At 43.3% G+C, this 18299-nt stretch overlaps 1 protein-coding gene across 1 annotated transcript in view; it reads left to right on the forward strand.

Moving 5' to 3' along the window:
• Positions 1-2081: 2081 nt before the first annotated feature.
• PTPN6 (protein tyrosine phosphatase non-receptor type 6) overlaps positions 2082-18299 on the forward strand; it is a 77363-nt gene continuing 61145 nt past the window's right edge. Inside the window, exons 1-2 of the mRNA XM_073552980.1 lie at positions 2082-2649; positions 17972-18094. Coding sequence (XP_073409081.1) covers positions 2642-2649; positions 17972-18094 — 131 coding nt within the window. The 5' untranslated portion in view covers positions 2082-2641. The remainder of the gene's footprint in view (positions 2650-17971; positions 18095-18299) is intronic.

Consider the following 18299-nt stretch of genomic DNA (forward strand, 5'->3'; position numbering starts at 1 on the left):
TATTATTGTACATAGGAGCAGTATTATAGTAGTTATATTCTTGTATATAGGGGGCAGTATTATAGTAGTTATATTCTTGTACATAGGAGGCAGTATTATAGTAGTTATATTCTTGTACATAGGGGCAGTATTATAGTAGTTATATTCTTGTACATTGGGGCAGTATTATAGTAGTTATATTCTTGTACATAGGGGGCAGTATTATAGTAGTTATATTCTTGTACATAGGAGCAGTATTATAGTAGTTATATTCTTGTACATAGGGGCAGTATTATAGTATTTATATTCTTGTATCTAGGGGGCAGTATTATAGTAGTTATATTCTGTACATAGGGGCAGCATTGTAGTAGTTATATTCTTGTATATAGGAGTAGTATTATAGTAGTTATATTCTTGTACATAGGAGCAGTATTATAGTAGATATATTCTTGTACATAGGGAGCAATATTATAGTAGTTATATTCTTGTACATATGGAGCAGTATTATAGTAGTTATATTAGTTATATTCTTGTATATAGGGAGCAGTATTATAGTAGTTATATTCTTGTACATAGGGGCAAAATTATAGTAGTTATATTCTTGTACATAGGGGGCAGTATTATAGTAGTTATATTCTTGTGCATCGGTGGCAGTATTATAGTAGTTATATTCTTGTGCATAGTGGGCAGTATTATAGTAGTTATATTCTTGAACATAGGGGCAGTATTATAGTAGTTATATTCTTGTACATTGGGGCAGTATTATAGTAGTTATATTCTTGTACATAGGGAGCAGTATTATAGTAGTTATATTCTTGTACATAGGGAGCAGTATTATAGTAGTTATATTCTTGTACATAGGGGCAGTATTATAGTAGTTATATTCTTTTACATAGGGGGCAGTATTATAGTAGTTATATTCTTGTACATAGGGGGCAGTATTATAGTAGTTATATTCTTGTACATAGGAGGCAGTATTATGGTAGTTATATTCTTGTACATAGGGGCAGTATTATAGTAGTTATATTCTTGTACATAGGGGCAGTATTATAGTAGTTATATTCTTGTACATAGGGGGCAGTATTATAGTAGTTATATTCTTGCACATAGGAGGCAGTATTATAGTAGTTATATTCTTGTACATAGGGGGCAGTATTATAGTAGTTATATTCTTGTACATAGGGGCAGTATTATAGTAGTTATATTCTTGTACATAGGGGGCAGTATTATAGTAGTTATATTCTTGTATATAGGAGCAGTATTATAGTAGTTATATTCTTGCACATAGGGGGCAGTATTATAGTAGTTATATTCTTGTACATAGGGAGCAGTATTATAGTAGTTATATTCTTGCACATAGGGAGCAGTATTATAGTAGTTATATTCTTGTACATAGGGGCAGTATTATAGTAGTTATATTCTTGTACATAGGGGGCAGTATTATTGTAGTTATATTCTGTGCATGGGGCAGTAGTTGATCTTCTTATAGTTTCTGGGAATAACTGGAGGTGCATGCTTCGTTCACTTCGAGCGCCACCACTGATGAAATGAAGGCTGACAAAACTTTTAATAATTAATTGGAACTTCTGCCCATTTTTTAATTCATTACACAATATTCGCTGTCGGTGAATAGAATCATTTCTGTTTTCATTCAGAAAATTAAAAAGAAAGAGATAAGGCAAAAAGTGTTTCCACTAGTCGGTGGAATCTAGTCGGCAGCTGACATCTCCCTCCAGGCCTGATCGTCTGATACAAGGTATCGCTGCAGGTTAATGCGTGGATTGTTTAGTCTGGATACAATGGTCGCGATCTGTCACCAGTCGTGTTTATTCTTTTTTTTTTTTTTTTGCATTTTTAGCCTTTGAATGTGATCTGTTTCCTTTCAGTGATAATAAGTGAAGTTCTTGAAATTGAGTAGGAAGTGAATTCTAAAATGTTTTAGAAAGTTGCAAAAGTTAGAGAAGTCATTTCATCCAGTCTTGGTTTTGCCCTTCAGGCTCCGTTCCACAGACGCATTATTTCCTCGACCTTTTATCTTTAGCCCTGTATCTTATTTCTGGCCCGGCGCACCCTCCCACCGGCCCGGCATTGCCCTGCACAGTGTGGGAGGAGGCATCGCCTGGTTACCTGGGGGTTGTATCAGACAAGTCTCTCACCTGAGCGCAGGTGCTATACTCTGAATACTGCTGTATTTCCCATCCACTCTGCACCTTGCACCTTAAATCGTCTCTCCCCGCACCTTGTACCGTCTCTACCTCTACGCTTGGGGCCTCTGGGCCTTTTATTTTGCAAGTTTACGTTGCTGTGAGTATTGTGCAGCTGAGCTTACACAATGTGCCTGAGGTGCAGAGCTCGAAAATGAGAAGTAGAAGCTTTAGAGAACACAAGCTTCCTGTTTGAGAGAGCGAGAGAGGGATTAACTGGCAGAAAAGAAAACTTCTTGGTGAGAGCGCGTTGAGTGGGGGCAATGATGTCAAGAGGAGAGATGCAGTGACACCGGTCTGCCCCAGGACAGCCATCGTAGAAAGGGCTTTCGAGAAGTTGTGTCCGTGTGGCGAATGTAAGTAAAAGTTGGCTGCGGAGAAAAGCAAAAGACAGCGAGAGAAAGGGGAAGAACCCGACGACAGGTCACCGCACAGCACGCAAGGACAAAGATTCAGAGATGGTCAGGTAAGGAAAATGTAGATAATATCTGACCGGACAAGCTCTCTGTCTCTGTATCACTTTCGCTCCTTTATTACTTTATGGTCTTTTTATCTCTCTTTCCTTTATCCCAGACTCCTTCTTTTCCTTCTGTCTCCCTTAACTTTTTCTCTTTGCCCTGACTTTTTCCGGCTCCTCTTTTATTTTCTATCTCTAATTTTTCTCTTTTTTCTTTCTCTGCTACCTTTTCTCTGTTTCTCCCTTGCCTTTTCTCTCTGTCCCCCTTGCCTTTTCTCTCTGTCCCCCTTGCCGTTTCGCTCTGTCCCCCTTGCCTTTTTTCTCTGTCCCCCTTGCCTTTTCTCTGTCTCTCTTGCCTTTTCTCTCTGCCTTCCTTGCCTTTTCTCTCTGTCCCCCTTGCCGTTTCGCTCTGTCCCCCTTTCTGTTTCTCTCTGTCCCCCTTGCCTTTTCTCTGTCTCCCTTGCCTTTTCTCTCTGTCTCCCTTGCCTTTTCTCTCTGCCTTCCTTGCCTTTTCTCTCTGTCCCCCTTGCCGTTTCGCTCTGTCCCCCTTGCTGTTTCTCTCTGTCCCCCTTACTGTTTCTCTCTGTCCCCCTTGCCTTTTCTCTTTGTCCCTTGCCTTTTCTCTCTGTCCCCCTTGCCTTTTCTCTCTGTCCCCCTTGCCGTTTCGCTCTGTCCCCCTTACTGTTTTTCTCTGTCCCCCTTGCCTTTTCTCTTTGTCCCTTGCCTTTTCTCTCTGTCCCCCTTGCCTTTTCTCTCTGCCTTCCTTGCCTTTTCTCTCTGCCTTCCTTGCCTTTTCTCTCTGTCCCCCTTGCCATTTCACTCTGTCCCCCTTGCTGTTTCTCTCTGTCCCCCTTGCTGTTTCTCTCTGTCCCCCTTGCCTTTTCTCTTTCTCCCTTGCCTTTTCTCTCTGTCCCCCTTGCCTTTTCTCTCTGCCTTCCTTCCTTTTCTCTCTGCCTTCCTTGCCTTTTCTCTCTGTCCCCCTTGCCATTTCGCTCTGTCCCCCTTGCTGTTTCTCTCTGTCCCCCTTGCTGTTTCTCTCTGGCCCCCTTGCCTTTTCTCCTTGTCCCCCTTGTCTTATCACTGTCTTCCCTGCTGTTTATCTCTGTCCCCCTTGCCTTTTCTCTCTTTCCGCTTCTCACTGTCTCCCTTGCTTTTTCTCTCTGTTTTCCTATTTTTTTCTCAGTTTTCCCAGCCTTTTTCTTCCACAATTTCTAAAACATCCATGAGATACGAATTTATTAAAAGTGGCCCTGAAGTTCCTACTCAGAACATGATGACACTTTTTCACTGCCTACGAGATGACACTTACAAATCTGTTTTCATTCCTTGATTGCTCCTGGAGACTTGTCATTAACTTTCGGCTCTTGTTCTGCTGGTCCTCCATTGGTACCACTACTCCTGGATTTCATCGATCACTGGTCCTCATTTGTTGCCTTGGTCCTTCATCCTTATCCCATCTGGCCTATCTCCTCCATATATTTTACAACTGCTCTTTGTGATCTAGGAAGCTTCTTTCTGTACATTTGATTTGTAGTTTTTCCATGTTGTAACCTGTATTAAATACAATAAAAATGATATTTGCAAAGTTCTCATACTTTGCAAGAACAAGAAAGTCCATAGTGTGACTGTGATGGTTTTGTAGCCTTGGGTCATAGCTTTTTGCTTCCTTATTATTCCCCATGCCCGACTGTTACAAACACTACAAAATTATTTTTCCACATTTGATATAGAAAGAAGTCCTTGATCGCCCATCTCTTGCCATATTGATGTTCCTATATAAAGCGGATACCAGTCACCAACTTCCATGTCCTCTCAAAGGGACAATGACTCTTCCCGACTCTACGCTGACACGTGCCGCTGTGCCAAAGCCACTGAAGTGCAGGGTGGTCCTCACACCGCTCTACTTATACCATAGCTCTAAAGCTTCTTGGTCACACCACTCTGCTCTTTAGGATCATCATGCACATTAATATCGTCCGAACCCACTAATATCCCCGAGATCGGGTGTCCCTGATTATCTAATGTGGACGGCGTCCTCTCATCTCCCAACTGATGGCTCTAAAATGAATCCGATATTTGAAATCAGTGCCCAATTCATTTGATCACAGTTGATACAAAAGAAGGTAAAACTTTCCCCTGAACTCCATAAATCCGTTACTTGTAGGGTGAAAACATCCTCCATCTTGACCCCCGGCATCATTATCATAATTCACCGTCCGGTTCGTTTTCTCTCCTTTTGACCATGTTGTCTGTTTAGATCTTCAACCTTCTCCCATGATTCTGCAATTCTCTCCATCCGCCTTGCTGCTGGTCGTTATCTTCCCCTTTAGATTAGAGGGGTTGTTCATATTTTTTTTTTTTTTTTTGTGTTCAAAGCATTTATTTAGTCTAAAATAAATCATTTTTATATTTAGGTTGAATTTTAAAAAAATGTTGCGCAATTTACCTGCAGACTGAGTTAACTGAGAATCCATTAGTGAGCTCATTCTGACTGCCTAACTCTTTTATCTGTGTTTTTCTGGGCTCCTTTTTTGCTGATTTATGAATTCAGCCGACATCAAAGGTGAATGTGCTGGGAACCAAAAAGCCTATAAAAGAGCAAAACTGTGAAAAATTTGTAATGAAACTCCATTGCAAAAATGATCCTCATCCTCAGATACTGTACCTGCATTCAAGGGGGAAAAAAAAGAATTCTTCTCCAGGACAACCCCTTTAAGTTGTATGACAAATGCTCCTTCGACTGACCGCTATTCCTCACGACTCACTTAATGTATGACTGCTACGAGCCCCACCACTGGAGGACGAGGTGGGGAAGCGTGTGCGCTCTGCATTTTTTTGGGGGTCCATGAGGAGACTCCATTCTTGAGATAAATGTGGGATGACCTCCGGATATGTTAAAAATGTGCAAGATGGTGCGCTCTTTTAACCCCTTAATGACAAGGTCTAATTTGGCCTCATTGCTCATATACTTTTTTTTTTGTTTTCTTTTACTTTCCGTTCGTTCCATTACTTTGGCTCAAAAAAATTCCCTTTTTTTTTTTTTTAACGTAACACTTTTTCTATCGGTATCACTTTTTTGTCATTCTTTGGGGTCCGTACAACTTTTTTTTTAATTATTTCATTTTGCAAAAAGAAACAAATCTGGTAGTTCCGGAGTAGTTTTTTTTTATTTTTTATATTAACTGTGTGGGGTGAATATTGAAATACTTTTATTCTGCTGGTTGTTAGAAATGAGTGATACCGGATATGTACGGTATATTTTTTTTTTTTGGGGGGGGAGGCGATATTTTTTTTTATGTGATAAAATGCCTTTTTATTCTGAAAATTTTTTTTTTATTTCCCTCTTTTTTTCCCGTTATTTTTAAACATTTTAATATAATATTTTAAAATATTTTTTATATTCTTTATTAGTCCCCCAAGGGATACCAGATATGTGTCTCTTTTTTGGGGGTGCTAGTTTTTTTTAATGTGATTAAATGCCTTTTTATTCTGAATTTTTTTCCCCATTTATTTTAAGCATTTTAATATAATATTTCTATATATTTTTTAGATTCTTTATTAGTCCCCCAGGGGAACTAGAATGTGCGGTTCTTTGATCACTTAGATGATACCCTGCGCTACTTATGTGATGCAGAGCATTATCTTGCCTATTGGTGTTATACAGACAGGCTGCATATTTCTTCCCTTTGTGTTTCAAGGTGTAACATTATAGCGTATGTATTTTTTAATACCGTATTTAATATAACCTTTTTATTTTTCATGTTTTATAACAATAACTTGTATTTCTATTGAGAGAATTCTATTTTAGGGATTACTTTCTTTTATTGTTCTGCATTGTAATACTTCTATATTCCTCTATGTGTACATATTGGCGTAATAACAATATCGTCACCACCGGTGGTTACAATGCCGCGGCCCCTTATCTTTTTGCGTATTCTCTGATGCCAGTCCTTACCGTAGGGCGCTGCTGTCAGTCATTTCTGTCCCACCCCAATCTTTCCCTGTGTGATCATGAGGACATCTATTTCCAGATTGCTGCACTCTCCACTTGTATAACAACTAAGAAAAATCCCGCGATCCGATCCTAAAAACCGCCTGCAGCGCTGACGCGAATCGGAGGATCCGGAGCTCCATCTGTATCAGAAGAGTTGAGAGCTCCGACCGATATACAATCTGCACAGAATCCCTTTAACCTCAAATTTTAGCAATGTGGATAATTTTACAAAAAATTTGGAAAGAAATGTTGCGTAAAATTGAAAAAAAAAAGGAAGAATATTTATATATTTTTTTGTGAGAAGTGAGAAAGTTCTTTTGTTAGAAAGATTTGTGTAAAAATAACTTTATTTTGTACTATAGAAACTTCTCCAAAGCAATGCAGAGAATAACTGCACCTACACATAGGGTCTGAGTCACTGGATGATAATAATGATCATTTTTATTTATATAGCGCCAACATATTCCGCAGCACTTTACAATTAAGCGGGGACATGTACAGACAATAAATTCAATACGAGTTAAGACAATTCAAACAGTGACATTAGGAGTGAGGTCCCTGCTCGCAAGTTTACAATCTACAAGGATATGGGGGGGGACACAGTAGGTGAAAAGTGCTTGTTAATTCAGGTCTGGCAATTATAATAAATAGGGATTTTCATATAAAGCTGCATGATCCGGTCATCAGCCCGTGTGTTTAAGTGCAATAGTCAAGTATCAAGTGCAGTTATCGCGTGCATGGAGGGTGGAGACAGATGAATAGTAGGGTGCAGATTCAGAATAATATTTGAAAGGAGGGAACAAGGCAAAGTTAGCTTGCTGAGTAGTTGATGTGGTAGGCTTGTTTGAAGAGATGGGTTTTCAAAGAGCGCTTGAATAGGTCGGGGCTAGGTATCAGTCTGATCGTCTGGGGAAGTGCATTCCAGAGAGCTGGCGCAGCACGAGAGAAGTCTTGGAGACGGAGGTGCGAGGTTCGGATTACGTGGGATGTCTTAGGTCAGTTGTAGAACGGAGGGCACGTGTAGGGCGATAGACAGAGATGAGAGAGGAGATATAAGGCGGTGCAGAACAGTGGAGAGCTTTGTGGGTAAGAGAGATGAGATTATACTGGACCCTGTAGTGAATAGGTAGCCAGTGTAATGACTGGCACAAGATGGAGGCATCGGTGAAGCGGCTGGACAGAAATATGACCCTGGCTGCCGCATTCAAGATGGATTGGAGAGGAGAAAGTTTGGCAAGAGGGAGACCAATCAGAAGAGAGTTGCAGTAGTCCAGACGAGAATGAATAAGAGCGACAGTAAGAGTCTTAGCAGTTTCAAAGGTGAGAAAAGGTCTGTAATCATTTTTTACCCAAATTATCACTAAAGGGGGGCTAACCCGGGGGTGGTGAAAAGGTCGGATTCTGGAGATGTTTTTAAGATGCAGGTGACAAGAGCGAGTGAGTGAGTGATCGGATATAGGGAGTAATGGAAAGTTTGGTGTCAAATATGACCCCAAGACAGCGGGCATGCTGCTTGGAGTTATGGTTGAACCCTCCAGGGTTATTTCGATGTTAGGTAGAGTGAGGTTAGTAGAGGGGAGAAACACAAGAAGTTCAGTTTTGGAGAGATTTAGTTTCAGATAGAGGGAGGACATGATGCTAGAGACAGCAGACAGACAATCCTTGGAATTTTGAATTAGGGTAGGGGTGATATCAGGGGAAGAAGCGTATAATTGGGTGTCATCAGCATAGAGATGATACTGGAACCCAAATCTGCTGATTAGTTGCCAATAGGGGCAGTGTATAGAGAGGGGGCCTAGGACTGAGCCCTGCAGGACCCCGATACTAAGGGGACGAGGAGAGGAAGAGGAGCTGGCAAAAGATACAGTGAAGGAGCGGTCAGAGAGGAAGGAGGAGAACCAGGAGAGGGCTGTGTCCTTGAGGCCTATAGAGCGGAGCAAAGTGAGGAGGAGCTGGTGATCCACAGTGTCAAATGCGGCAGAGAGATCCAGGAGAATCAGCATGGAGTAATGACCTTTCGATTTGGCTGTTATTAGATCATTAGAGACTTTAGTGAGGGCAGTTTCAGTGGAGTGTAAATAGCGGAAACTAGATTGTAAGGGGTCGAGAAGAGAGTTATCCGAGAGATAACGGATTAGATGGGATAGCCGTAAGTGTTAGATAGGGACACAACTGCTCGCCTGTTCTGTAACTCCAATATAAAAAGGAAAAAAAAACAAATGCACAAATTACAATTTGGAGTCCTCACATTTTTTATACCTATTGCTTGCAAAAATGATGAGCTGGAAACCAGTTTTATCTTTCTATCTATCTATCTATCTATCTATCTATATACAGAGGGTACAGAAAGTATTCAGACCCCTTTAAATTTTTCACTCTTTGTTTCATTGCAGCCATTTGGTAAATTCAAAAAACTTCATTTGTTTCTCATTAATGTACACTCTGCACCCCATCTTGACTGAAAAAAACAAATGTAGAAATTTTTGCAAATTTATTAAAAAAGAAAAACTGAAATCTCACATGGTCATAAGTATTCAGACCCTTTGCTCAAACACTCATATGTAAGACACATGCTGTCCATTTCCTTGTGATCCTCCTTGAGATGGTTCTACTCCTTCATTGGAGTCCAGCTGTGTTTAATTAAACTGATAGGACTTGATCTGTAAAGGCGCACACCTGTCTATATAAGACCTCACAGCTCACAGTGCATGTCAGACCAAATGAGAATCATGAGGTCAAAGGAACTGGCCAAGGAGCTCAGAGACAGAATTGTGGCAAGGCACAGATCAGGCCAAGGTTACAAAAGAATTTCTGCAATACTCAAGGATCCTAAGAGCACAGTGGCCTCCATAATCCTTAAATGGAAGAAGTTTGGGACCACCAGAAGTCTTCCTAGACCTGGCCGTCCAGCAATCGTGGGAGAAGAGCCTTGGTGATAGAGGTAAAGAAGAACCCCAAGATCACTGTGGCTGAGCTCCACAGATGCAGTAGGGAGATGGTAGAAAGTTCCACAAAGTCAACTATCACTGCAGCCCTCCACCAGTCAGGCCTTTACGGCAGAGTGGCCTGTGGAAGCCTCTCCTCAGGGCCAGACATATGAAAGATAGAGTTTGCTAAAAAACACATGAAGGACTCTGTTATGAATGAGTCACCGTAGGAGGCAAAAACAGAAATACTACCTAAGTCCAGAAAACCAGAGAAGTTGGCAGCTATCGGATTGCAGACCCCTGAACCTAACAACGACAACTAGCAGTAGCCGTGGGGGGTTCCTACGGTGCCCTAGACCCCTCGATCACAGCCGGAGAACTACATAGCCTAAAGACAGAAAGGGAGATCTAAACTGCCCCAGAGCAGACCCCAAAGCAATAGGCAGCCCCCAACATATAATGACGGTGAAGCAAGATGAAAAAACACTCACACAGATAGAAAGATAGGCTGAGCAAATGATGGGGCCCAAGCTAACTATATAGGACAGGATAGAAAAGCTGCTGTCTGCAATCCGTCAAAACCCTCTCAAAAACAAGAGCCAACAGACTGATAGGGAAAAAAGCCCTGAAGACGCTAGACTTCAAAAAGACTATATCAGTACTCAGGTATTTTCTGAAGACAGAGCAAAAAGGAATTCAGCTCACCCAGCAGGGAAAGGCAGAAATCAGAAAAACCAGGCAAAACAAAACCAAAACATAAATGAAAAAAGCAGAGCATAAAAACTTAGCTTTTGAGGAGCAGGAATCAGACTGGTCTCCAAGAATCCCTCAGAGAAATCACCCGCAAGGCAGAAGGGCGTCGGCTGCCTTATATCCAGTCAGCAATTCCAGTCACCCAGTCATCATCATTCTGCTCAGGTGCTTTGTAATCAGCCTCACTACCTTCCTTCACCAGAAGAGGGAGTTCATCAGACCTCAATGGTGAAGGGGAAAATGAACTCACAACAGTACCTCCCCCTTGAGGAGGGGTCACCGAACCCTCATCCACGCCACCAGGGAGATCAGGGTGAGCCCGATGAAAGGCACGCACCAATCTTTTGGCATGAATATCAGAGGCAGAGACCCAGGAATTATCCTCCTGACCATAACCCTTCCACTTAACCAAATACTGGAGTCTCCGTCTAGCCAGACGGGAATCCAGTATCTTCTCTACCTCATATTCCATGTTACCTTCAACTAATACAGGGTTCGGAGGTGCCACCCCAGGAACAACTGGTTCAACAAACCTCTTCAACAAGGACTTATGAAACACATTATGAATTTTAAATGTGACAGGAAGAGCCAAACGAAAAGAGACCGGATTAATAATCTCCAAAATCTTGTAAGGTCCAATAAATCTAGGGTTAAACTTAGGAGAAGCCACCTTCATAACGATATTTTTTGATGATAACCAAACCAACCTTACACTGGGGACCAATGGTCCTATGTCGGTTGGAAAACCGCTGGGCCTTTTCCTGGGAGAGAGATAACTTATCCACCACTTGGTCCCAGATCTGGTGCATTCTCTCCACCACAGTGTCAACATCTGGGCAGGCAGAAGGCTCCACCTGCCCTGAAGAAAATCGAGGATGAAACCCAAAGTTACAATAAAAAGGTGACATCAAAGTAGCAGAACTAGCTCTATTATTTAAAGCAAATTCGGCCAAGGGCAAAAATGAAACCCAATCATCCTGATCAGTGGAAATAAAACATCTCAAATACGACTCCAAGGTCTGGTTTGTTCTCTCAGTCTGCCCATTGGTCTGAGGGTGAAAAGCAGAGGAAAAGGACAACTGAATTCCCAGCTTGGAACAGAAAGTCCTCCAAAATCTAGACACAAACTGAACTCCTCTGTCAGATACAATGTTCTCAGGAATCCCGTGCAAGCGAACCACCTGCTGCAAAAACAGGGGCACCAACTCAGAGGAAGATGGCAACTTAGGGAGTGGTACAAGATGAACCATCTTAGAGAACCTATCACAAATCACCCAAATAACAGTCATTCTCTGAGAGACAGGCAAATCAGAGATGAAATCCATTGAAATATGGGTCCATGGCCTCCTGGGGACCGGCAAAGGCATCAACAACCCACTAGAGCGAGAGCAAGGTTTAGACCGGGAGCAAGTCCCACAGGACTGCACAAAATTCCTGACATCACGAGACAAGGCGGGCCACCAAAAAGACCGACTCACCAGATCTCTAGTACCAAAAATACCTGGATGACCGGCTAATGCAGAGCAATGAACTTCAGACATCACTCTCTTCTTCCACTGGTCAGGAACATACAACTTTCCACTGGGACAACGCTCAGGTTTGTCCTCCTGGAACTCTCCCAGAGCACATCTCAAATCGGGCGAGATGGCAGAAAGAACTACCCCTTCGCCTAAGATGGTAGCAGGCTTGGTCACCACAGGAGAATCAGCAAAGAAGCTCCTAGAGAGGGCGTCTGCCTTGACATTCTTAGTGCCAGGAAGAAAAGAGATCACAAAATCAAAACGTGTAAAAAACAAGGCCCACCTAGCCTGTCTAGGGTTCAAGCGTTTGGCCGACTCCAGATAAATCAAATTCTTGTGGTCAGTGAGGACCACGACCAATGACTCCACTCCTCAAATGCCCATTTCATGGCTAACAGTTCCCGATTCCCCACATCATAGTTACGTTCAGATGGAGAGAAGTTTCGGGAAAAGAAAGCACAGGGATTCATTTTAGATGTTACAGGATCCTTTTGGGACAAAACAGCTCCTGCACCAATCTCAGAAGCGTCCACCTCTACCTGGAACGGGAGTGAGACATCAGGTTGCCGCAAAACCGGGGCAGAAGTGAATCTTTGCTTCAGCTCCTGAAAGGAAGCAACAGCCTCCGGAGACCAATTCAACACATCAGCACCCTTCTTAGTCAGATCAGTCAATGGCTTGGCAATACTAGAAAATTTTGCTATAAATTTCCGATAAAAATTAGCAAAACCCAAAAACTTCTGGAGGGCCTTCAAAGAAGTGGGCTGAACCCAATCATAAATGGCCTGTACCTTGCTGGGTCCATTTCAATAGTTGACGGAGACAAAATAAATCCCAAAAATGAAATCCTCTGTACCCCAAAAAGGCATTTCGATCCTTTGACATACAGGGAATTCTCCCTCAAGATTCGGAACACAGTCCGAACATGTTCCACATGAAAATCCCAATCCTTGGAGAAGATCAAAATATCATCCAGATAGATAATCAAAAATGTATCCACAAAGTCTCGGAAAATGTCGTTCATGAAGCACTGGAAGACAGAAGGGGCATTAGTGAGCCCAAAAGGCATCACCAGGTACTCAAAATGTCCCTCCGGAGTATTAAACGCCGTCTTCCATTCATCCCCATGCTTAATGCGGATAAGATTATACGCCCCCCTGAGGTCAAGCTTGGTAAACCAGCAAGCACCTTTAACTCTGGAGAATAGATCCGAAATCAGGGGTAACGGATACTGATATTTAATAGTAATTTTGTTGAGGGCACGATAATCAATACAAGGCCTTAATGAACCATCCTTTTTGGCCACGAAAAAAAACCCGGCACCTAAGGGTGAAGAGGATGGTCTAATATGACCCTTCTCCAACGCCTCCTTAATATAGGATCGCATAGCCTTGTGCTCGGGTACAGATAAATTGAAGAGCCGACCCTTGGGAAATTTACACCCCGGGCTCAGTTCAATTGCACAGTCATAACTCCTGTGAGGAGGCAGAGACGCAGACTCATTCTCACTAAATACATCATAAAAGTCCGCCAAATAGTCAGGCAGCTCATGCGACTGAGGAGAGGTGGAAAAAACCGGAGCCTCACTAAGGGCACACCGACAACCCCAACTCACCACAGACACAGATTTCCAATCCAAAACTGGATTATGAATTTGCAACCAGGGAAACCCCAGAACAATGGTATCATGCAAATTATGCAACACCAAAAATCTGCAATTTTCTTGATGGTCTGGGGCGACCCGCATTACCACCTGGGTCCAAAACTGAGGTTTATTTTTTGCCAAAGGAGTAGCATCAATCCCCCTCAAAGGGATAGGCATCCGCAGAGGTGTCATCGGAAATCCACAACGTTTAGCAAAATCCAAGTCCATTAGGTTCAGGGCTGCTCCAGAATCCACAAAAGCCTTGGCGGAAAATGTGGACAGGGAGCAGATCAGAGTAATTGCCAGAAGAAAATTAGGTTGAACACCACCCACAGAAAACGTGTGTGCAAAACGTTTCTCTCGTTTAGGACAGACAGAAATAATATGCGAGGCATCTCCACAAAAAAAACACAGCTTATTACGCCTTCTGAACTCCTGACGTTGCTCCCTGGACAAAACTCTATCACATTGCATAGGTTCAGACACTTGTTCAACAGGTGGCAACACCTCTCGTGCAGTCCTGCGTTCATGTAAACGCCGATCAACCTGAATGGCTAATGACATAGAATCGTCAAGACCAGAGGGAACAGGAAATCCCACCATAGTATCTTTTACGGCTTCTGACAAACCCTTCCGAAAGAGAGCTGCCAAGGCATTATCATTCCAGGTAGTAAGGACTGCCCACTTTCGGAATTTTTGACAGTACAATTCTGCAGAATCTCGACCCTGGCTCAATGCCAACAGGGTCTTTTCAGCCTGATCAATAGCATTAGGTTCGTCATACAACAACCCCAAGGCTTGAAAAAATGCGTTCACATTAGTCAGAATAGGATCATCTGGTTTCAAAGAAAACGCCCAATCCTGGGGATCGCCGCGCAGCAAAGAGATGACAATTTTAACCTGCTGCGCGGAGCTCCCTGACGAGTTAGGCTTCAAGGCAAAAAATAATTTACAATTATTTTTGAAATTCAAAAATTTAGACCGATCCCCAAAAAACACATCAGGAGTAGGGATCTTTGGTTCAGCAGCATGTGAATGAGCAAGGTAGGTGGAAATTCCCTGCACTTCCGCAGCGAGCTGCTCCACACGATCAGACAATTGCTTTATCTCCATTGAGAGAAAAAAAAATTCCCCCTAAGGCCTCAGAGATATAGAGGAAAAAATATGCACACTTTACAATTCTTTCCTGCTATTGAGTACCCTAGGATCTGCGGTATGGCGGGTGATTCTGTTATGAATGAGTCACCATAGGAGGCAAAAACAGAAATACTAGCTAAGTCCAGAAAACCAGAGAAGTTGGCAGCTATCGGATTGCAGACCCCTGAACCTAACAACAACAACTAGCAGTAGCCGTGGGGGGTTCCTACGGTGCCCTAGACCCCTCGATCACAGCCCGAGAACTACATAGCCTAAAGACAGAAAGGGAAATCTAAACTGCCCCAGAGCAGACCCCAAAGCAATAGGCAGCCCCCAACATATAATGACGGTGAAGCAAGATGAAAAAACACACACAGATAGAAAGATAGGCTGAGCAAATGATGGGGCCCAAGCTAACTATATAGGACAGGATAGAAAAGCTGCTGTCTGCAATCCGCCAAAACCTTCTCAAAAACAGCCAACAGACTGATAGGGAAAAAAGCCCTGAAGACGCTAGGCTTCAAAAAGACTTTATCAGTACTCAGGTATTTTCTGAAGACAGAGCAAAAAGGAATTCAGCTCACCCAGCAGGGAAAGGCAGAAATCAGAAAAACAAGGCAAAGCAAAACCAAAACATAAATGAAAAAAGCAGAGCAGAAAAACTTAGCTTTTGAGGAGCAGGAATCAGACTGGTCTCCTAGAATCCCTCAGAGAAATCACCCGCAAGGCAGAAGGGCGTCGGCTGCCTTATATCCAGTCAGCAATTCCAGTCACCCAGTCATCATCATTCTGCTCAGGTGCTTTGTAATCAACCTCACTACCTTCCTTCACCAGAAGAGGGAGTTCATCAGACCTCAATGGTGAAGGGGAAAATGAACTCACAACAGGACTCCCAGAATATCTATATATATAATCGTCTTATCATGTCTGTCTGTAACCGAAATCGCGGGTTGCTGACTGGTCGTGGCCGCCAGGCCGCAACCAATCAGAGACAGGCGCAGCTGTTTGTAACAGTAAGCTGCGCCTGCCTCTGATTGGTCGCGGCTGATTGGGCGCAGGCCTTAATCTGTAAAAAAGAGAATTAAAATAAAAAAAAGGTTATTCTCACCTTCGGACGGCCTCCTGTCTTCTTTCCACGGACCCGGCCTCGCGTTCCCAGTAATGCTTTGCGGCTTAGACCGCTGATGACGTCGGTCTTCTTTCTCGCTCTCGACTAAGTACAGTATATCTGAAAGGTACAGAACTCCTATGGAGAACCCCTTTAAAGTAGAAACGATGATAATTCACATCCCAGGGCACAAACCCACTGGACCTGTGTTATTAGCCGTCCTGGTGGACTGTATGGGGTTTACATATGTTGCAGTACAAGTTCCAGGCAGCACATATTCCTGTGTAGGTGATACAGACCGTACACTGCCCCACGTCCATACTGGTGCAGTGAGGAACTACGAGTCCCAGAATGCCCTGCGCCAATTCATATAGTTGTGTACTAGACTCATTCAACAATTACCACTCCACTCACCGTTTAGCTTCCCAGCCCGGAAGGATTTTAACAGCGCTCCGGCCGCTGTGCATCAGGTGAGGATACCATGCATACCAGGATTGGGGGTTGAGGGGACCATGCATACCAGAAAAGGGGGGTGATGATGAGCATACATACCAGGATTGGGTTGTGAGAGGACCATGCATACCAAGAAAGGGGGGTGAGGGGACCATGCATACCAGGAAAAGGGGGTGAGGGAACCATGCATAGCAGGATAGGGGGTGAGGGGACCATGCATATCAGGATTGGGGGGTGAGAGGACCATGCATACCAGGATTGGGGGGTGAGGGGATCATGCATACCCCGAAAGGGGGTAAGAGGACCATGCATACCAGGAAAGAGGGGTGAGGATACCATGCATACCAGGATTGGGGGGTGAGGGGACCATGCATACCAGGAAAGGGGGGTGAGGATACCATGCATACCAGGATTGGGGGGTGAGGGGACCATGCATACCAGGAAAGGGGGGTGACGGTGAGCATACATACCAGGAGTGGGGTGTGAGAGGACCATGCATACCAGCAAAGGGGAGTAAGAGGACCATGTATACCAGGAAAGAGAGGTGAGAGGACCATACATACCAGGATTGGGGGGTGAGAGGACCATGCATTCCAGGATTGGGGGGTCAGGGGACCATGCATACCAGGATAGGGGGTTGAGGGGTAGCATGCATATCAGGATTGGGGGTGAGAGAACCATACATATCAGGATTTGGGGTGCATTATTGCATTATTATTAAATCTTCAAAAATAAACTGCATACATATTCTAGAATACCCCATGCGTTAGAATTGGGCCACCATCTAGTGAGAAATAAGATTCTCTGGTCTGATGAGACGAAGATAGAACTTCTTGGTGATAATTCTAAGCAGTGTGCGTGGAGAAAACCAGGCACTGCTCATCACCTGCCCAATACAATCCCAACAGTGAAACATGGTGGTGGCAGCATCATGCTATGGGGTGCTTTTCAGCTGCAGGGACAAGACGACTGGTTGCAATTGAATGAAACATGAATGCGGCCAAGTACAGCGATATCCTGGATGAAAACCTCTTCCAGAGTGCTCTGGACCTCAGACTTGGCCGAAGGTTCACCTTCCAACAAGACTGACTCTAAGCACACAGCTAAAATAACAGAGTGGCTTCAGAACAACTCTGTGACCATTCTTGACTGGCCCAGCCAGAGCCCTGACCTAAACCCAATTGAGCATCTCTGGAGAGACCTGAAAATGGCTGCCCACCAACGTTCACCATCCAACCTCCCGGAACTGGAGAGGATCTGCAAGGAAGAATGGCAGAGCATCCCCAAATCCAGGTGTGAAAAACTTGTGTCATCATTCCCAAGAAGACTCATGGCTGTACAAGCTCAAAAGGAGCTTCTACTCAATACTGAGCAAAGGGTCTGCTTAAGACCATGTGATATTTCAGTTTTTCTTTTTTAATGAATTTGCAAAAATTTCTACATTTCTGTTTTTTTTTCAGTCAAGATGGGGTGCAGAGTGTACATTAATGAGAAAATAATGAACTTTTTTGAATTTGCCAAATGGCTGCAACAAAACAAAGAGTGAAAAATTTAAAGGAGTTTGAATACTTTCCGTACCCACTGTATTACTGGGAGAGACACACAGACCTCACATCCAGCCTATATTACTGGGAAAATACAGAGACCTAACAACCAGCATCTATTACTGAGAGAGACACTCTCACAAGAGGAAAATCTGAATGTGTGTGCTTTAGCCATTTTCTTTTATTCTATGATGGATTTGAGCCTATGAGTAAATTGACTGATGATCTCCTCATCTCATTTAATTTCCAGGTGGTTTCATAGAGATATAACTGGGTTAGAAGCTGAGGCCCGTCTGAAAGCGAGAGGAGTCCATGGCAGTTTTCTTGTGCGTCCGAGCAGGAAGAGGCCCGAAGACTTTTCATTATCAGTCAGGTCAGTCCACCATGATCACTTTGACTGTTGGAGAATTCCAGGCTGTGGGCAGTGGCTTAGCCTAGTTTTTGCACTTAGATGTTTGCTATTAGGAGAAGATAAGGAAAAAACATTTACATCCTCTTTACAGGCCACAAATCGGTATTGTTGATCCATAATGTAAGATTTGCAGAAAATCCAAACTGCTTGTGTAGCTCCTTCCTGA

Source organism: Dendrobates tinctorius, unplaced genomic scaffold (genome assembly GCF_039654945.1).
Source record: "Dendrobates tinctorius isolate UK_male_01 unplaced genomic scaffold, ASM3965494v1 ptg000196l, whole genome shotgun sequence".
NCBI classification, from domain to species: Eukaryota; Metazoa; Chordata; class Amphibia; order Anura; family Dendrobatidae; genus Dendrobates; species Dendrobates tinctorius.